The sequence below is a fragment of the Centroberyx gerrardi genome, chromosome 1, assembly GCF_048128805.1.
Source record: "Centroberyx gerrardi isolate f3 chromosome 1, fCenGer3.hap1.cur.20231027, whole genome shotgun sequence".
In the NCBI taxonomy this organism is placed as follows: Eukaryota; Metazoa; Chordata; class Actinopteri; order Beryciformes; family Berycidae; genus Centroberyx; species Centroberyx gerrardi.
This window is the reverse complement of record NC_135997.1, coordinates 35,897,575-35,915,132: the sequence shown is the minus strand read 5'-3', so window position 1 is coordinate 35,915,132 and position 17,558 is coordinate 35,897,575. Positions and strand designations below refer to the sequence as shown.

Genomic DNA, 17,558 nt, shown 5'->3' with positions numbered 1-17,558 from the left:
GATCAGCACCCACACCACAACAAACTTTTTCAGGTATCTCTGTTTTTCTAGTGCTGGTGATAGCCATTATATATGCAGAGCCTATGCTCCAATGGACCTCAAAGATGGTGACAGCGATAGTTGCTAAATTTGTGACACAACTGGAAATCCTCTGTTGTTTAAAAGTAAGTTTAGTATTCTGCACTTACCAATGGGAAAGTCTGTACCATTAAAATGGCAATGGCACACTAGAGGACCAGTATGTGGATGAGTTGTTCCAGCAGTCGATACAATGAATTCAGTTGTTGAAGGGACCACTGTGGTGGTTGTTGGTTCTGTTGTGGTAGCAGGTGTTGTTGTTGTTGTTGTTGTTGTTGTTGTTGTTGTTGTTGTACTAGTAGGAGGTGAGGTTGTTGTGGTCTTAGGTGTTGTTGTAGTAACTGTTGTAGTAGTAGTTGATGGTGGTGTAGTTGTTATTGTAGGCGTAGGGGGTGAAGTTGTGGAAGGATGACACTGACAACATCTGACTCTGATCTCATAATCAAAACACTGCTGCAGAAGCCCTTGTTGTTTGTTGTTACATACAAGGCCAACTTCTTGATTGCAAGTGACAGCTTGTCCCAACTGTGAGATGGAAAGACCTGGGTATACAACAGCTCTACACTCAACTTCGTTTGGAGCTGAGCAGATTTGATAACCTGCAGAAATGATCTTCGGTATGGATTCATTGTCTCCACCATCAGGGCCAGATGTGGGCTTGCCAAGATTGATCCATTCTGACCAATCACAAGTCATTTCCCCAGAGCAGGTTGTAGGAACTGTGATCGGTGTCGTAGATGGGGTTGTAGTAATTGTTGTAGGTGGCTGAGGTGTAGCTGTTGATTCTGTTGTGGTAGAAGTTGGTGTTGTTGTTGTACTAGTAGGAGGTGAGGTTGTTGTGGTCTTAGGTGTTGTTGTAGTAACTGTTGTAGTAGTAGTTGATGGTGGTGTAGTTGTTATTGTAGGCGTAGGGGGTGAAGTTGTGGAAGGATGACACTGACAACATCTGACTCTGATCTCATAATCAAAACACTGCTGCAGAAGCCCTTGTTGTTTGTTGTTACATACAAGGCCAACTTCTTGATTGCAAGTGACAGCTTGTCCCAACTGTGAGATGGAAAGACCTGGGTATACAACAGCTCTACACTCAACTTCGTTTGGAGCTGAGCAGATTTGATAACCTGCAGAAATGATCTTCTGTATGGATTCATTGTCTCCACCATCAGGGCCAGATGTGGGCTTGCCAAGATTGATCCATTCTGACCAATCACAAGTCATTTCCCCAGAGCAGGTTGTAGGAACTGTGATCGGTGTCGTAGATGGGGTTGTAGTAATTGTTGTAGGTGGCTGAGGTGTAGCTGTTGATTCTGTTGTGGTAGAAGTTGGTGTTGTTGTTGTACTAGTAGGAGGTGAGGTTGTTGTGGTCTTAGGTGTTGTTGTAGTAACTGTTGTAGTAGTAGTTGATGGTGGTGTAGTTGTTATTGTAGGCGTAGGGGGTGAAGTTGTGGAAGGATGACACTGACAACATCTGACTCTGATCTCATAATCAAAACACTGCTGCAGAAGCCCTTGTTGTTTGTTGTTACATACAAGGCCAACTTCTTGATTGCAAGTGACAGCTTGTCCCAACTGTGAGATGGAAAGACCTGGGTATACAACAGCTCTACACTCAACTTCGTTTGGAGCTGAGCAGATTTGATAACCTGCAGAAATGATCTTCTGTATGGATTCATTGTCTCCACCATCAGGGCCAGATGTGGGCTTGCCAAGATTGATCCATTCTGACCAATCACAAGTCATTTCCCCAGAGCAGGTTGTAGGAACTGTGATCGGTGTCGTAGATGGGGTTGTAGTAATTGTTGTAGGTGGCTGAGGTGTAGCTGTTGATTCTGTTGTGGTAGAAGTTGGTGTTGTTGTTGTACTAGTAGGAGGTGAGGTTGTTGTGGTCTTAGGTGTTGTTGTAGTAACTGTTGTAGTAGTAGTTGATGGTGGTGTAGTTGTTATTGTAGGTGTAGGGAGTGAAGTTCCGAAAGGATGACACTGACAACATCTGACTCTGATCTCATAATCAAAACACTGCTGCAGAAGCCCTTGTTGTTTGTTGTTACATACAAGGCCAACTTCTTGATTGCAAGTGACAGCTTGTCCCAACTGTGAGATGGAAAGACCTGGGTATACAACAGCTCTACACTCAACTTCGTTTGGAGCTGAGCAGATTTGATAACCTGCAGAAATGATCTTCTGTATGGATTCATTGTCTCCACCATCAGGGCCAGATGTGGGCTTGCCAAGATTGATCCATTCTGACCAATCACAAGTCATTTCCCCAGAGCAGGTTGTAGGAACTGTGATCGGTGTCGTAGATGGGGTTGTAGTAATTGTTGTAGGTGGCTGAGGTGTAGCTGTTGATTCTGTTGTGGTAGAAGTTGGTGTTGTTGTTGTACTAGTAGGAGGTGAGGTTGTTGTGGTCTTAGGTGTTGTTGTAGTAACTGTTGTAGTAGTAGTTGATGGTGGTGTAGTTGTTATTGTAGGCGTAGGGGGTGAAGTTGTGGAAGGATGACACTGACAACATCTGACTCTGATCTCATAATCAAAACACTGCTGCAGAAGCCCTTGTTGTTTGTTGTTACATACAAGGCCAACTTCTTGATTGCAAGTGACAGCTTGTCCCAACTGTGAGATGGAAAGACCTGGGTATACAACAGCTCTACACTCAACTTCGTTTGGAGCTGAGCAGATTTGATAACCTGCAGAAATGATCTTCTGTATGGATTCATTGTCTCCACCATCAGGGCCAGATGTGGGCTTGCCAAGATTGATCCATTCTGACCAATCACAAGTCATTTCCCCAGAGCAGGTTGTAGGAACTGTGATCGGTGTCGTAGATGGGGTTGTAGTAATTGTTGTAGGTGGCTGAGGTGTAGCTGTTGATTCTGTTGTGGTAGAAGTTGGTGTTGTTGTTGTACTAGTAGGAGGTGAGGTTGTTGTGGTCTTAGGTGTTGTTGTAGTAACTGTTGTAGTAGTAGTTGATGGTGGTGTAGTTGTTATTGTAGGCGTAGGGGGTGAAGTTGTGGAAGGATGACACTGACAACATCTGACTCTGATCTCATAATCAAAACACTGCTGCAGAAGCCCTTGTTGTTTGTTGTTACATACAAGGCCAACTTCTTGATTGCAAGTGACAGCTTGTCCCAACTGTGAGATGGAAAGACCTGGGTATACAACAGCTCTACACTCAACTTCGTTTGGAGCTGAGCAGATTTGATAACCTGCAGAAATGATCTTCTGTATGGATTCATTGTCTCCACCATCAGGGCCAGATGTGGGCTTGCCAAGATTGATCCATTCTGACCAATCACAAGTCATTTCCCCAGAGCAGGTTGTAGGAACTGTGATCGGTGTCGTAGATGGGGTTGTAGTAATTGTTGTAGGTGGCTGAGGTGTAGCTGTTGATTCTGTTGTGGTAGAAGTTGGTGTTGTTGTTGTACTAGTAGGAGGTGAGGTTGTTGTGGTCTTAGGTGTTGTTGTAGTAACTGTTGTAGTAGTAGTTGATGGTGGTGTAGTTGTTATTGTAGGCGTAGGGGGTGAAGTTGTGGAAGGATGACACTGACAACATCTGACTCTGATCTCATAATCAAAACACTGCTGCAGAAGCCCTTGTTGTTTGTTGTTACATACAAGGCCAACTTCTTGATTGCAAGTGACAGCTTGTCCCAACTGTGAGATGGAAAGACCTGGGTATACAACAGCTCTACACTCAACTTCGTTTGGAGCTGAGCAGATTTGATAACCTGCAGAAATGATCTTCTGTATGGATTCATTGTCTCCACCATCAGGGCCAGATGTGGGCTTGCCAAGATTGATCCATTCTGACCAATCACAAGTCATTTCCCCAGAGCAGGTTGTAGGAACTGTGATCGGTGTCGTAGATGGGGTTGTAGTAATTGTTGTAGGTGGCTGAGGTGTAGCTGTTGATTCTGTTGTGGTAGAAGTTGGTGTTGTTGTTGTACTAGTAGGAGGTGAGGTTGTTGTGGTCTTAGGTGTTGTTGTAGTAACTGTTGTAGTAGTAGTTGATGGTGGTGTAGTTGTTATTGTAGGCGTAGGGGGTGAAGTTGTGGAAGGATGACACTGACAACATCTGACTCTGATCTCATAATCAAAACACTGCTGCAGAAGCCCTTGTTGTTTGTTGTTACATACAAGGCCAACTTCTTGATTGCAAGTGACAGCTTGTCCCAACTGTGAGATGGAAAGACCTGGGTATACAACAGCTCTACACTCAACTTCGTTTGGAGCTGAGCAGATTTGATAACCTGCAGAAATGATCTTCTGTATGGATTCATTGTCTCCACCATCAGGGCCAGATGTGGGCTTGCCAAGATTGATCCATTCTGACCAATCACAAGTCATTTCCCCAGAGCAGGTTGTAGGAACTGTGATCGGTGTCGTAGATGGGGTTGTAGTAATTGTTGTAGGTGGCTGAGGTGTAGCTGTTGATTCTGTTGTGGTAGAAGTTGGTGTTGTTGTTGTACTAGTAGGAGGTGAGGTTGTTGTGGTCTTAGGTGTTGTTGTAGTAACTGTTGTAGTAGTAGTTGATGGTGGTGTAGTTGTTATTGTAGGCGTAGGGGGTGAAGTTGTGGAAGGATGACACTGACAACATCTGACTCTGATCTCATAATCAAAACACTGCTGCAGAAGCCCTTGTTGTTTGTTGTTACATACAAGGCCAACTTCTTGATTGCAAGTGACAGCTTGTCCCAACTGTGAGATGGAAAGACCTGGGTATACAACAGCTCTACACTCAACTTCGTTTGGAGCTGAGCAGATTTGATAACCTGCAGAAATGATCTTCTGTATGGATTCATTGTCTCCACCATCAGGGCCAGATGTGGGCTTGCCAAGATTGATCCATTCTGACCAATCACAAGTCATTTCCCCAGAGCAGGTTGTAGGAACTGTGATCGGTGTCGTAGATGGGGTTGTAGTAATTGTTGTAGGTGGCTGAGGTGTAGCTGTTGATTCTGTTGTGGTAGAAGTTGGTGTTGTTGTTGTACTAGTAGGAGGTGAGGTTGTTGTGGTCTTAGGTGTTGTTGTAGTAACTGTTGTAGTAGTAGTTGATGGTGGTGTAGTTGTTATTGTAGGCGTAGGGGGTGAAGTTGTGGAAGGATGACACTGACAACATCTGACTCTGATCTCATAATCAAAGCACTGCTGCAGAAGCCCTTGTTGTTTGTTGTTACATACAAGGCCAACTTCTTGATTGCAAGTGACAGCTTGTCCCAACTGTGAGATGGAAAGACCTGGGTATACAACAGCTCTACACTCAACTTCGTTTGGAGCTGAGCAGATTTGATAACCTGCAGAAATGATCTTCTGTATGGATTCATTGTCTCCACCATCAGGGCCAGATGTGGGCTTGCCAAGATTGATCCATTCTGACCAATCACAAGTCATTTCCCCAGAGCAGGTTGTAGGAACTGTGGTCGGTGTCGTAGATGGGGTTGTAGTAATTGTTGTAGGTGGCTGAGGTGTAGCTGTTGATTCTGTTGTGGTAGAAGTTGGTGTTGTTGTTGTACTAGTAGGAGGTGAGGTTGTTGTGGTCTTAGGTGTTGTTGTAGTAACTGTTGTAGTAGTAGTTGATGGTGGTGTAGTTGTTATTGTAGGCGTAGGGGGTGAAGTTGTGGAAGGATGACACTGACAACATCTGACTCTGATCTCATAATCAAAACACTGCTGCAGAAGCCCTTGTTGTTTGTTGTTACATACAAGGCCAACTTCTTGATTGCAAGTGACAGCTTGTCCCAACTGTGAGATGGAAAGACCTGGGTATACAACAGCTCTACACTCAACTTCGTTTGGAGCTGAGCAGATTTGATAACCTGCAGAAATGATCTTCTGTATGGATTCATTGTCTCCACCATCAGGGCCAGATGTGGGCTTGCCAAGATTGATCCATTCTGACCAATCACAAGTCATTTCCCCAGAGCAGGTTGTAGGAACTGTGATCGGTGTCGTAGATGGGGTTGTAGTAATTGTTGTAGGTGGCTGAGGTGTAGCTGTTGATTCTGTTGTGGTAGAAGTTGGTGTTGTTGTTGTACTAGTAGGAGGTGAGGTTGTTGTGGTCTTAGGTGTTGTTGTAGTAACTGTTGTAGTAGTAGTTGATGGTGGTGTAGTTGTTATTGTAGGCGTAGGGGGTGAAGTTGTGGAAGGATGACACTGACAACATCTGACTCTGATCTCATAATCAAAGCACTGCTGCAGAAGCCCTTGTTGTTTGTTGTTACATACAAGGCCAACTTCTTGATTGCAAGTGACAGCTTGTCCCAACTGTGAGATGGAAAGACCTGGGTATACAACAGCTCTACACTCAACTTCGTTTGGAGCTGAGCAGATTTGATAACCTGCAGAAATGATCTTCTGTATGGATTCATTGTCTCCACCATCAGGGCCAGATGTGGGCTTGCCAAGATTGATCCATTCTGACCAATCACAAGTCATTTCCCCAGAGCAGGTTGTAGGAACTGTGATCGGTGTCGTAGATGGGGTTGTAGTAATTGTTGTAGGTGGCTGAGGTGTAGCTGTTGATTCTGTTGTGGTAGAAGTTGGTGTTGTTGTTGTACTAGTAGGAGGTGAGGTTGTTGTGGTCTTAGGTGTTGTTGTAGTAACTGTTGTAGTAGTAGTTGATGGTGGTGTAGTTGTTATTGTAGGCGTAGGGAGTGAAGTTCCGAAAGGATGACACTGACAACATCTGACTCTGATCTCATAATCAAAACACTGCTGCAGAAGCCCTTGTTGTTTGTTGTTACATACAAGGCCAACTTCTTGATTGCAAGTGACAGCTTGTCCCAACTGTGAGATGGAAAGACCTGGGTATACAACAGCTCTACACTCAACTTCGTTTGGAGCTGAGCAGATTTGATAACCTGCAGAAATGATCTTCTGTATGGATTCATTGTCTCCACCATCAGGGCCAGATGTGGGCTTGCCAAGATTGATCCATTCTGACCAATCACAAGTCATTTCCCCAGAGCAGGTTGTAGGAACTGTGATCGGTGTCGTAGATGGGGTTGTAGTAATTGTTGTAGGTGGCTGAGGTGTAGCTGTTGATTCTGTTGTGGTAGAAGTTGGTGTTGTTGTTGTACTAGTAGGAGGTGAGGTTGTTGTGGTCTTAGGTGTTGTTGTAGTAACTGTTGTAGTAGTAGTTGATGGTGGTGTAGTTGTTATTGTAGGCGTAGGGAGTGAAGTTCCGAAAGGATGACACTGACAACATCTGACTCTGATCTCATAATCAAAACACTGCTGCAGAAGCCCTTGTTGTTTGTTGTTACATACAAGGCCAACTTCTTGATTGCAAGTGACAGCTTGTCCCAACTGTGAGATGGAAAGACCTGGGTATACAACAGCTCTACACTCAACTTCGTTTGGAGCTGAGCAGATTTGATAACCTGCAGAAATGATCTTCTGTATGGATTCATTGTCTCCACCATCAGGGCCAGATGTGGGCTTGCCAAGATTGATCCATTCTGACCAATCACAAGTCATTTCCCCAGAGCAGGTTGGAGGAACTGTGATCGGTGTCGTAGATGGGGTTGTAGTAATTGTTGTAGGTGGCTGAGGTGTAGCTGTTGATTCTGTTGTGGTAGAAGTTGTTGTTGTTGTACTAGTAGGAGGTGAGGTTGTTGTGGTCTTAGGTGTTGTTGTAGTAACTGTTGTAGTAGTAGTTGATGGTGGTGTAGTTGTTATTGTAGGCGTAGGGAGTGAAGTTCCGAAAGGATGACACTGACAACATCTGACTCTGATCTCATAATCAAAACACTGCTGCAGAAGCCCTTGTTGTTTGTTGTTACATACAAGGCCAACTTCTTGATTGCAAGTGACAGCTTGTCCCAACTGTGAGATGGAAAGACCTGGGTATACAACAGCTCTACACTCAACTTCGTTTGGAGCTGAGCAGATTTGATAACCTGCAGAAATGATCTTCTGTATGGATTCATTGTCTCCACCATCAGGGCCAGATGTGGGCTTGCCAAGATTGATCCATTCTGACCAATCACAAGTCATTTCCCCAGAGCAGGTTGGAGGAACTGTGATCGGTGTCGTAGATGGGGTTGTAGTAATTGTTGTAGGTGGCTGAGGTGTAGCTGTTGATTCTGTTGTGGTAGAAGTTGGTGTTGTTGTTGTACTAGTAGGAGGTGAGGTTGTTGTGGTCTTAGGTGTTGTTGTAGTAACTGTTGTAGTAGTAGTTGATGGTGGTGTAGTTGTTATTGTAGGCGTAGGGAGTGAAGTTCCGAAAGGATGACACTGACAACATCTGACTCTGATCTCATAATCAAAACACTGCTGCAGAAGCCCTTGTTGTTTGTTGTTACATACAAGGCCAACTTCTTGATTGCAAGTGACAGCTTGTCCCAACTGTGAGATGGAAAGACCTGGGTATACAACAGCTCTACACTCAACTTCGTTTGGAGCTGAGCAGATTTGATAACCTGCAGAAATGATCTTCTGTATGGATTCATTGTCTCCACCATCAGGGCCAGATGTGGGCTTGCCAAGATTGATCCATTCTGACCAATCACAAGTCATTTCCCCAGAGCAGGTTGTAGGAACTGTGATCGGTGTCGTAGATGGGGTTGTAGTAATTGTTGTAGGTGGCTGAGGTGTAGCTGTTGATTCTGTTGTGGTAGAAGTTGGTGTTGTTGTTGTACTAGTAGGAGGTGAGGTTGTTGTGGTCTTAGGTGTTGTTGTAGTAACTGTTGTAGTAGTAGTTGATGGTGGTGTAGTTGTTATTGTAGGCGTAGGGAGTGAAGTTCCGAAAGGATGACACTGACAACATCTGACTCTGATCTCATAATCAAAACACTGCTGCAGAAGCCCTTGTTGTTTGTTGTTACATACAAGGCCAACTTCTTGATTGCAAGTGACAGCTTGTCCCAACTGTGAGATGGAAAGACCTGGGTATACAACAGCTCTACACTCAACTTCGTTTGGAGCTGAGCAGATTTGATAACCTGCAGAAATGATCTTCTGTATGGATTCATTGTCTCCACCATCAGGGCCAGATGTGGGCTTGCCAAGATTGATCCATTCTGACCAATCACAAGTCATTTCCCCAGAGCAGGTTGTAGGAACTGTGATCGGTGTCGTAGATGGGGTTGTAGTAATTGTTGTAGGTGGCTGAGGTGTAGCTGTTGATTCTGTTGTGGTAGAAGTTGGTGTTGTTGTTGTACTAGTAGGAGGTGAGGTTGTTGTGGTCTTAGGTGTTGTTGTAGTAACTGTTGTAGTAGTAGTTGATGGTGGTGTAGTTGTTATTGTAGGCGTAGGGGGTGAAGTTGTGGAAGGATGACACTGACAACATCTGACTCTGATCTCATAATCAAAGCACTGCTGCAGAAGCCCTTGTTGTTTGTTGTTACATACAAGGCCAACTTCTTGATTGCAAGTGACAGCTTGTCCCAACTGTGAGATGGAAAGACCTGGGTATACAACAGCTCTACACTCAACTTCGTTTGGAGCTGAGCAGATTTGATAACCTGCAGAAATGATCTTTTGTATGGATTCATTGTCTCCACCATCAGGGCCAGATGTGGGCTTGCCAAGATTGATCCATTCTGACCAATCACAAGTCATTTCCCCAGAGCAGGTTGTAGGAACTGTGATCGGTGTCGTAGATGGGGTTGTAGTAATTGTTGTAGGTACATTAGGTGTAGTTGATTCTGTTGTGGTAGAAGGTGTTGTTGTTGTACTAGTAGGAGGTGAGGTTGTTGTGGTCCTAGGTGTTGCTGTTGTTGTAGTCACAGTTGTAATAGTAGTTGATGGTGGTGTAGTTGTTATGGTAGAAGTAGAATATGGCTTCGTACTTGTCATAGTTGTACTCGTGGTAGGTGTCTGTGTTGTGGTAGGCAAAGGTTTTGGTGTTGTGATGTTGCATTCCACTCTTTTACAGCACTTAACCTTTATTTCATAGTCATAACATATAGGTGGAAATTGGTTTTTGTTCTGACATACGAGTCCAATTTTGTTGTTACATTCTACACTTTGCCCCAATTTAGATAGTGGAACCCCTGGATAATGCACAGCCTGACACTCCACTGCCACTGGCTTCTCACAGATGTCATATCCTTTCTGGATGATTTTTTTAATGGTTTCATTGTCACCACCTCCAGGGCCATACTGCGGGTAGTCTACACTTATCCAGTGTGACCAGTAACATGAAGTTTCACAAGGTGTTTGAGTCTCTGTAATAGTTTTGGTTGTTGTTATTGGTATTGTAGTGGGTTTTGTTGGTATGGATGATCGAGGTTGTGTCGGTGGGGTTGAAGCAGGCATGGTTGGGCAAGCATTAGAGTCACAACAGAGAACTCTGACTTGATAGTTGAAGCACAGTGCCAGTGGCCCTGACTGGTCTTTGTTTCTGCATGTCAGTCCCTTGGCCAGGTCACACTGCACCACTTGTCCCACATGCTCAATGGTCACGTTAGGGAACTTCTCAGCTCTGCATTGGATCTGACTTGGATTATCACATATTAAGTGTCCTGCTTCTCTAATCTTGTCATAAGTTTCAGAGTCTCCTCCAGGAGTTCCAAGTGTGGGGAAGCTGGTATCGTACCACGGTGACCATTTGCAAGGACTACATGTGACTGGCTCTGCAGACACACATGACACAGGTGTTGGTTGTCTGTTAAGTGTTACATTATATCACTGAATAACTCAACATTGTCAAAATAGCACTGCACATACCTGGTGTGGTTGATGTAAAAACAAAAGTGCTTGGGGACTGGCTGGTTGCAGTTGTGGGTGTAGTTGTGGTTGTAGTGGGCATAGGTGTTGTTGGTGTGGTTACTGGGCATGGGTATATCTTCCTGTCAATGGTACCATTCTTCCCACACACTGCTGTGATGCAGTTACCAAGCCCATCTGTTGTGTTGTAGATGGTATGGCCAGGGGGATATTTGTTTCCATCATATGTGCAAGTACAAGCTGCAAAGAGAAGGGATATTTTATTAGCATAATATGACCAAACAAAAAAAATATTTCTATTAATTAATTCATCTCTCCATACCTTGGGCATCATAATGACATTGGATGGTCATGGAATTGCATGTGCTTCAGGAGAGAAAACATGGAAAATATATTTTCAGTTTTCATTTTTTAAACTGACAGTTATATTAATTAGCATATGTCCAATATGCTAGACCTACCATGCATGACAGTTTTCTGTTGTTGGCACTTTGTCACCGTTATTATAGTGTTTCCTTTCTTTATCATAGCAGCCACATTGTTCGTTTGAAACACACTTCATGATATCTTCATCAAAGTACGGCTGAGCAGGAGGGCATTTTGGATAGCAACCTAATAGAAAAACAAACTGTTCATACACTGCAACAAATTTGTTCCTTATTACTTGTTGGCATTGTTATATGCCTTTGTTTAAAAGAAAGCTAAAAAAAACAAAAAACAAACATGCTTGATGCTAGGTAACCATTTTCAGTACAACTGTTGACAAATGTAGAAACTTTTTCCCCATTCTGAGATGAATGCTTGGTGAAGAAAACCATTTTAATTTCAAATATCAATTCATCTCTCAATTCGTCTCGAATAAGCTTAGTTGGTTTGATTAGCAGTTCAGCTTAAGTTACAAAAACATGATCATATACCTTCTAGAGGAGGTATCTGTGTAGAGCAGCTGCCTGAGGGGTTCCTGCAGGTTTTCATACAAGGAGAGCCACATGGCTTGTAGTGCCACTCACATTCACCAGGGGGATTGTAATAGTCACAGAAGAGAGCTGGAAAAGATAGATATGCTCATTCAGTATGGGCTTGATTCAAACTGAACTATTCAATGTCCACAATGAGGATTTTAGGCATAAATTCGCTTGCACACAAATTTATTCAAAACCATTTTTATTCTTGTCTTTGTTCATTCCCATTGTGGAAAATTGGGTATTTGACTTTTCCCCTTTTCATGTCTTTCTGCTAAGGCATTGCCTTTAAATAAAGCATTAATTAAGTTTTGGTTAGGATGATGGCACACAAACTGCATTGGTAACATGCCCATGGGACATTAAATGGATAAAAACACAATACAATATACTTTACAAAATCTGAAATGTTCTAGAGGGTTTGCAGTTGCATCGCAACTCCCCTAGCAACCATAATTGGCACTATCATGGTCCATTGGAGAATTGGCTGGGAACAAATAATGTCCATATAACATTAACAAATAACATTCATGTATAACAACCAGGCTAGGAAAAGAGCCAATAAAGATAGTTGTGGTGTGAGTGTTGGTTCAGTATCATTATAAGTAAGTGAACAGTCTGATAAGGCAGACTGTTTCCAAATGTAATTTAGGTTTAGGTTGTCTTTTCCTTTTCCTATAAATATATATAAGTATATAATTTTGCTGTTGGCGCTCTGAGGATTTTTGCCACTAAAAAAAGCCAAAACAATAAAATACTTGATTTTATCCAGGTTGGGGACAGAGATGAAAATTAAACTTTGCTGTAGGACAGGGATGGCAAAACCACTTTTGAAGGCTTGTTATGCAGCAACAGAATGGGCTAGAGACATGGGGTCAACTTTTTTAGAAAGCTATTGAGCTGTACTTTCATAGGGGTGGGGTTACTGATAGGGGATGCCACTGAGTAAGGTTGAAATGCAATATTTTCTGAAATTCCCCTGCTTCCCATTAAGATGGGTCAAATCCGACAAAAGATTTGTTTTTTCCACCCTCAAATACCCTAGTTACAATGTCAGTTCCATGTTTACAACGTCCACTATGGGAGAAACAACAATAAAACTACAAAACCCACACAGCAGCACATTTATTGTGAAGCGCTAAACAGCGCAAACTGTAGTTTTTTCGGGTGGCCTAAGGTTAGGGTTGTGAAAAGGCAAACTGCTCAATATTAGAAAGATGTAATACAATCTGAACCAAAAAGTTGATGTTATAAGAGGATATAAGCAAAAAAATCTGCTATGTTTTACAGAAAGAAAGGGGTATGTTCAATGACTTAATGGATTATACAACATTTAAAGACAGAACTCCCGGCTGCGTTCTTCTATTCAGCAGAGCACAGGAATATGGATGGTTCCACCAGGCTATGATGTACCCTCCTCTAATTTGAATTGGTTAATTCATTCATTTGTGTTATTAGGGATATTTTGCACTGGTGTGTCTTTTGCCTCCCAGCTTATCCTTTCATGTATTTGGATGTTTGTTTAACCTTAATGATGCAGACCTGAAAGGCACAGTGAATTATCTATCTGCATAAAAATTAGTTCAGTCCAGATGTAGGCTGAATTTTTATGAGATAACAGCTTTTTAAGTTGGAATTTTTCACCATCCCTGGGTACTCACGGCAGATCTTTGGGGTTCTCCATGGTATACAGACTCCAGCTTCATTACAGGATTCAGCATAGGCAGCCACAGCAGTGCAGAAACACTCACAGTCTCCACCAGTGTCACAAGCACATGAGTCAAACACACATGCATCATAGTATGGAGTGGGATCCACCTAGAGACAATAGTGTGACTGGTCACATATTGTAGTTACATATTATTCTATCCTATCCTATCCTATGGTTTCTATCTACCTCTATCAGTGATCAGTAAGAATTCAACCACCACACACACACACACACACACACACACACACACACACACACACACACACATCAATAATCCAGTCAATCCTCCGCAGATATGTTATGGTCATTTTCTGCTATGAGGAATTAAAAAACGTACTTACTGACACTTTAATCTGTTAAGGTTTAATAATGTAATTGAAACATACAGAAAAGCATTTTAATTTCATCAATAACCTACCATGGAGTGGCAGGCTGAGAAGACTTGACTCTGTATGATGCTGCACTGTTTCTGAGACCAGGACTGTCTGTATGGGTTTGCAGTGCAGGGGTTTCTGCTGAGATGGGCGTCCGGGCAGCTGGGAGAATCTTTCCAGCTGTTGCCAAACACCAAAGGATTGACTACCACAGCATGGCTCCTTGTAGTGAAGTCGTTATTTGCATTGCCATCATAGTTGCCACACAGCCCACACACATGACCCTGAAAAAAAATGTTTTTTTGTGCTCAATTCATGTTGCCCAATTTAAGTATCAACACCCTAACCTTGACATCCAATCCTAAACCTTCTTGTTTTTCATGGTTGGTTACCTTATATTTGGGGCTGAGCTTGATAAATAGGCTGGTCCTCTTGTCCCACATGAGGATGAGTCCATTGTTGGCTTCAATTACCAGGTAGATGCCCATAGTACTAATATGGTACGGTGCTGTTTCTTCATTCCCACTTGAAAGTACCCGGTAGCTCTCCTCTGTTAGAATCAATTCTGCACTCTAAAGAAAAGAAGACATTTTGTTTGTTAACCAGTGTTTTGTGAGCACTTTGTTAAGGTCTTAACTACCTTAATTAAGGTTTAAATCAAACTGTCAAAACATAACAACATAAAATAAATAATTAACCAATTGAAACTGTTATCTTCCTTGCACTGACATATGGCTAAAGCTTGTGCTGTAAAAATGTAGCGGAAAATTCACATGAAAAAAAAAGAATTAGAGCCAAAAGAACCAAAGACATTCCGTTGTTCAAAATTTTGCCAGCATGAGATTTTATTGGTTTTCGGCTCACACAGCGTCCGAGTGTGTTTCATGAATTTGCATTGTGTGTTGCACATAGACCTGTATAGTTGTTTGTACTGTTTGAAAAGCTGTAATATGAATCATTTACCCCCAGGAAGATCTTGATGGTCTTAGAGCAGGTGGTTCCTGTGGTGCCACAGGGAACGTTCTCACTGACCACTCTGAAGCTTCCATTGCCCTGGACATTTCCACAGTAGTCCTGAAGAAGGATACACACACACACAATTTATGGCATTGACAAAAATCGTCATGTTACTTTGACACGGTCCAGTGACTTGAATTGCACAACGCTAACATTTATCATGTTAGACTTTTCTTTTTATGGCGTACAAATGGGCAAAGTGTAACTGCCCATCAACTTTTCATCTTTTTGGGAACAGGAATATTTTTATCTGTAAAATTGAATGGCAAAAGTGCAGAAGCATGGAGGGCACAGTCAAGAATTTAAGCGGTAATCTACAGCAAGATGGTCATTACCACAAAACAGCATGAATCAAGACCCTGATGCATAGCGGAGGCTCCCTGCACTTATTACACAGGTACTTACCATGGACATTAATTTTTTGACAAAATGTATTGATTAAAAATTATTTTATTACAAACTACAGTAATGTACCAGCTTCCACCAGGACTGTATGCAGTAACCAAGGAGTAACAACCTTTTGGACCCAAGGTGTTGCCAGTTAGTCAAGAAAATGGACGAACTAACTAACTGGAGAGAGATATTATTGAAGTATGCACACTCATCACTCCAAAAAGTGGTACAGAATACATTATTATCTGAAAAATTCATATCATTTTCATTACATTGCTGATTTTTAAATGTAAAGTGTCGTACTTGAGCGAGAGTGTATTCACAGCTGCCATCAAAGGTGAAGCGCTTGCCATCAAAAGTGATGTAGTGTCCATCACCATAGACAGAGCAGGTTCCATGGCACAGGTTGGTAGTACACTGCCACTTCCTGTCTTTACAAGTGCTGTAAATGAATGGGATTAGGTTTCCAATAAAAGGCATGACGTTCTTGTTTGTACATCTCTCTGTTACAAGCAGGTACAGATGGAGATTTAACCAAAAGAACTCTGCATTCACGTCTTTCTAAGTCAACAACACAATTTAATTCCACTTGAGCTTCACTTACCAGGTGTTGCAGTCCACCTTGATGCTTTCTCCAGGCTGGTAAGGGGCACTATTGTGAACACAGGGACAGACCTCTGGTTTGATGCAGCCTCCTTTACTGTCAGATACCATCCCAGATGGACACATACAGCCAGATATACACTCTGTGCTCACCTGGAGAAGACAATGTAAACTTGAGCAACAATGTGAAAGTGATGCTCAACCCACAGTCATATGTACAATTCATAGCAACTAACTGCATTTGTTTGCCAAATCAGTGCAGCTCCAGCAGCAAGATGTTTTATTTATATATAAACTAATAATATGTTGTTGCATGTAGTATTTCATTCCAACTGGAGAAAAGGTGACTCACGCAGGCCATGTCTAAGGTGTTGCAGCTCTTCTGACACTCAGATCCTGTTGCAGACGGACCAGCAGCAGAACAGTTGAAAAACACCATGGGGGCAGCACAGGCTGCAGAAGGAGATACAATACTGATATTACTTCATTGTTTCTTTTACAAATTTATTGTGGTCTCTAGCTATTATTTTAAGCATGACATTTAGAGAATAGCATTCAAAACCATTCTCTAAAGAGGGCTACCACAGCATTTGAGTATTATAGGGTACTATTAGGAAACATTTGAACACTCATATACTAGGCCACTACATAGCAGTAGCACCTATTTTTCAACTGCTTTTGTATCATTAAACTTACATGGCTGTTTGTTAGACTCTCCAATGCAGCTGAGTTTGCCTTCCTTACAGGTGCTAGTATAAGAAAATGAAAAATACATCACGATGCATGCATCACATTAGTTCATCATTTATGATATTGGCACATCGTAAACGTGTTGTTCAGCTTCAGACTAAGGCATGAGGCATAACATATTCTCATTTAAAGTTTAGAACCTACCGAATCGCATACAATAACGTTCGAACATTTGCTTATATAATATACAATTTTCATACCACATGAGTCCATCCTTGCTCATGACCTGCCCAGGAAGCACCACCGAACCCTTGTCATGACAGGGGCAGCCATTAGAAGGCACACACTTTCCAGAGTCATCCAGGTAGGTTCCCTCTGCACAGATACAGCCATCAACTGGCGGGAAGGAGAGGTGACAGCTGGGATCTGTGGTGCTGAGGCAGCGGCAGGTCCGGCTGTTGGACGTGATGCTGTCGGAGTAGACCATGCTGCTAGGGCATGAGCTGGCATACTTGCCTGAGGAGGTAAGCCCACAAGTATCACTGAAAAGATGTTGAGGGGGCGTCCTGGTGGCTCAGGGGTCTAAGGTGCATACCATGTAAACGCAACGTCCTGGGTTCGAATCTGGCCCAAGAGCTTTGTCGCATGTCATCCACCTCTCTGTCGCAACCTTTACTGTCTCTCTTTACTAATGTCTATCTAATATAGGCAAAAATGCCCCAAAAAAATTATCTTAAAAAAAACTGAAAAGATGTTGAGATTGTTGGATTACAACAAAACAATTGGAGATATTTGACATATGTTGTGAACATGACAAAAAAGTAATCTATGCACCGGTTGTGTCAGAGGAAAAGGACAAAGTAGAAATCTGACTCCCGCACACTGTTATGCCATTTAATAAAATTCTTGTAAGTGAAGACGGTGTGAGTCTACATATGTTGTGAACATAAAAGATACACAAAACAAAGGAAAACAGCAATTTCTATTCAGAATTAATGGGCTTGTATCTGCACAAATCCTAAAATGCTGGTATGTCCTGTTTTGGAGGTTTGG

The 17,558-nt window shown here is 42.5% G+C and overlaps 1 protein-coding gene across 1 annotated transcript in view; it reads right to left on the bottom strand.

The window, feature by feature from the left end:
* The window catches only part of LOC139920816 (mucin-5B), a 53,257-nt gene that overhangs the window by 14,936 nt on the left and 20,763 nt on the right, over positions 1–17,558 (bottom strand). Inside the window, exons 17-36 of the mRNA XM_078284164.1 lie at positions 16,766–17,021; positions 16,529–16,564; positions 16,168–16,288; positions 15,817–15,968; positions 15,516–15,654; positions 14,766–14,876; positions 14,195–14,374; positions 13,847–14,086; positions 13,379–13,535; positions 11,673–11,801; positions 11,217–11,367; positions 11,078–11,121; positions 10,756–10,995; positions 10,384–10,661; positions 9,814–9,952; positions 4,551–5,639; positions 3,553–3,752; positions 2,856–2,983; positions 2,463–2,590; positions 1,941–2,186 (exon numbers count right to left, since the gene is read on the bottom strand). Coding sequence (XP_078140290.1) covers positions 1,941–2,186; positions 2,463–2,590; positions 2,856–2,983; positions 3,553–3,752; positions 4,551–5,639; positions 9,814–9,952; positions 10,384–10,661; positions 10,756–10,995; positions 11,078–11,121; positions 11,217–11,367; positions 11,673–11,801; positions 13,379–13,535; positions 13,847–14,086; positions 14,195–14,374; positions 14,766–14,876; positions 15,516–15,654; positions 15,817–15,968; positions 16,168–16,288; positions 16,529–16,564; positions 16,766–17,021 — 4,164 coding nt within the window. The remainder of the gene's footprint in view (positions 1–1,940; positions 2,187–2,462; positions 2,591–2,855; positions 2,984–3,552; positions 3,753–4,550; positions 5,640–9,813; positions 9,953–10,383; positions 10,662–10,755; positions 10,996–11,077; positions 11,122–11,216; positions 11,368–11,672; positions 11,802–13,378; positions 13,536–13,846; positions 14,087–14,194; positions 14,375–14,765; positions 14,877–15,515; positions 15,655–15,816; positions 15,969–16,167; positions 16,289–16,528; positions 16,565–16,765; positions 17,022–17,558) is intronic.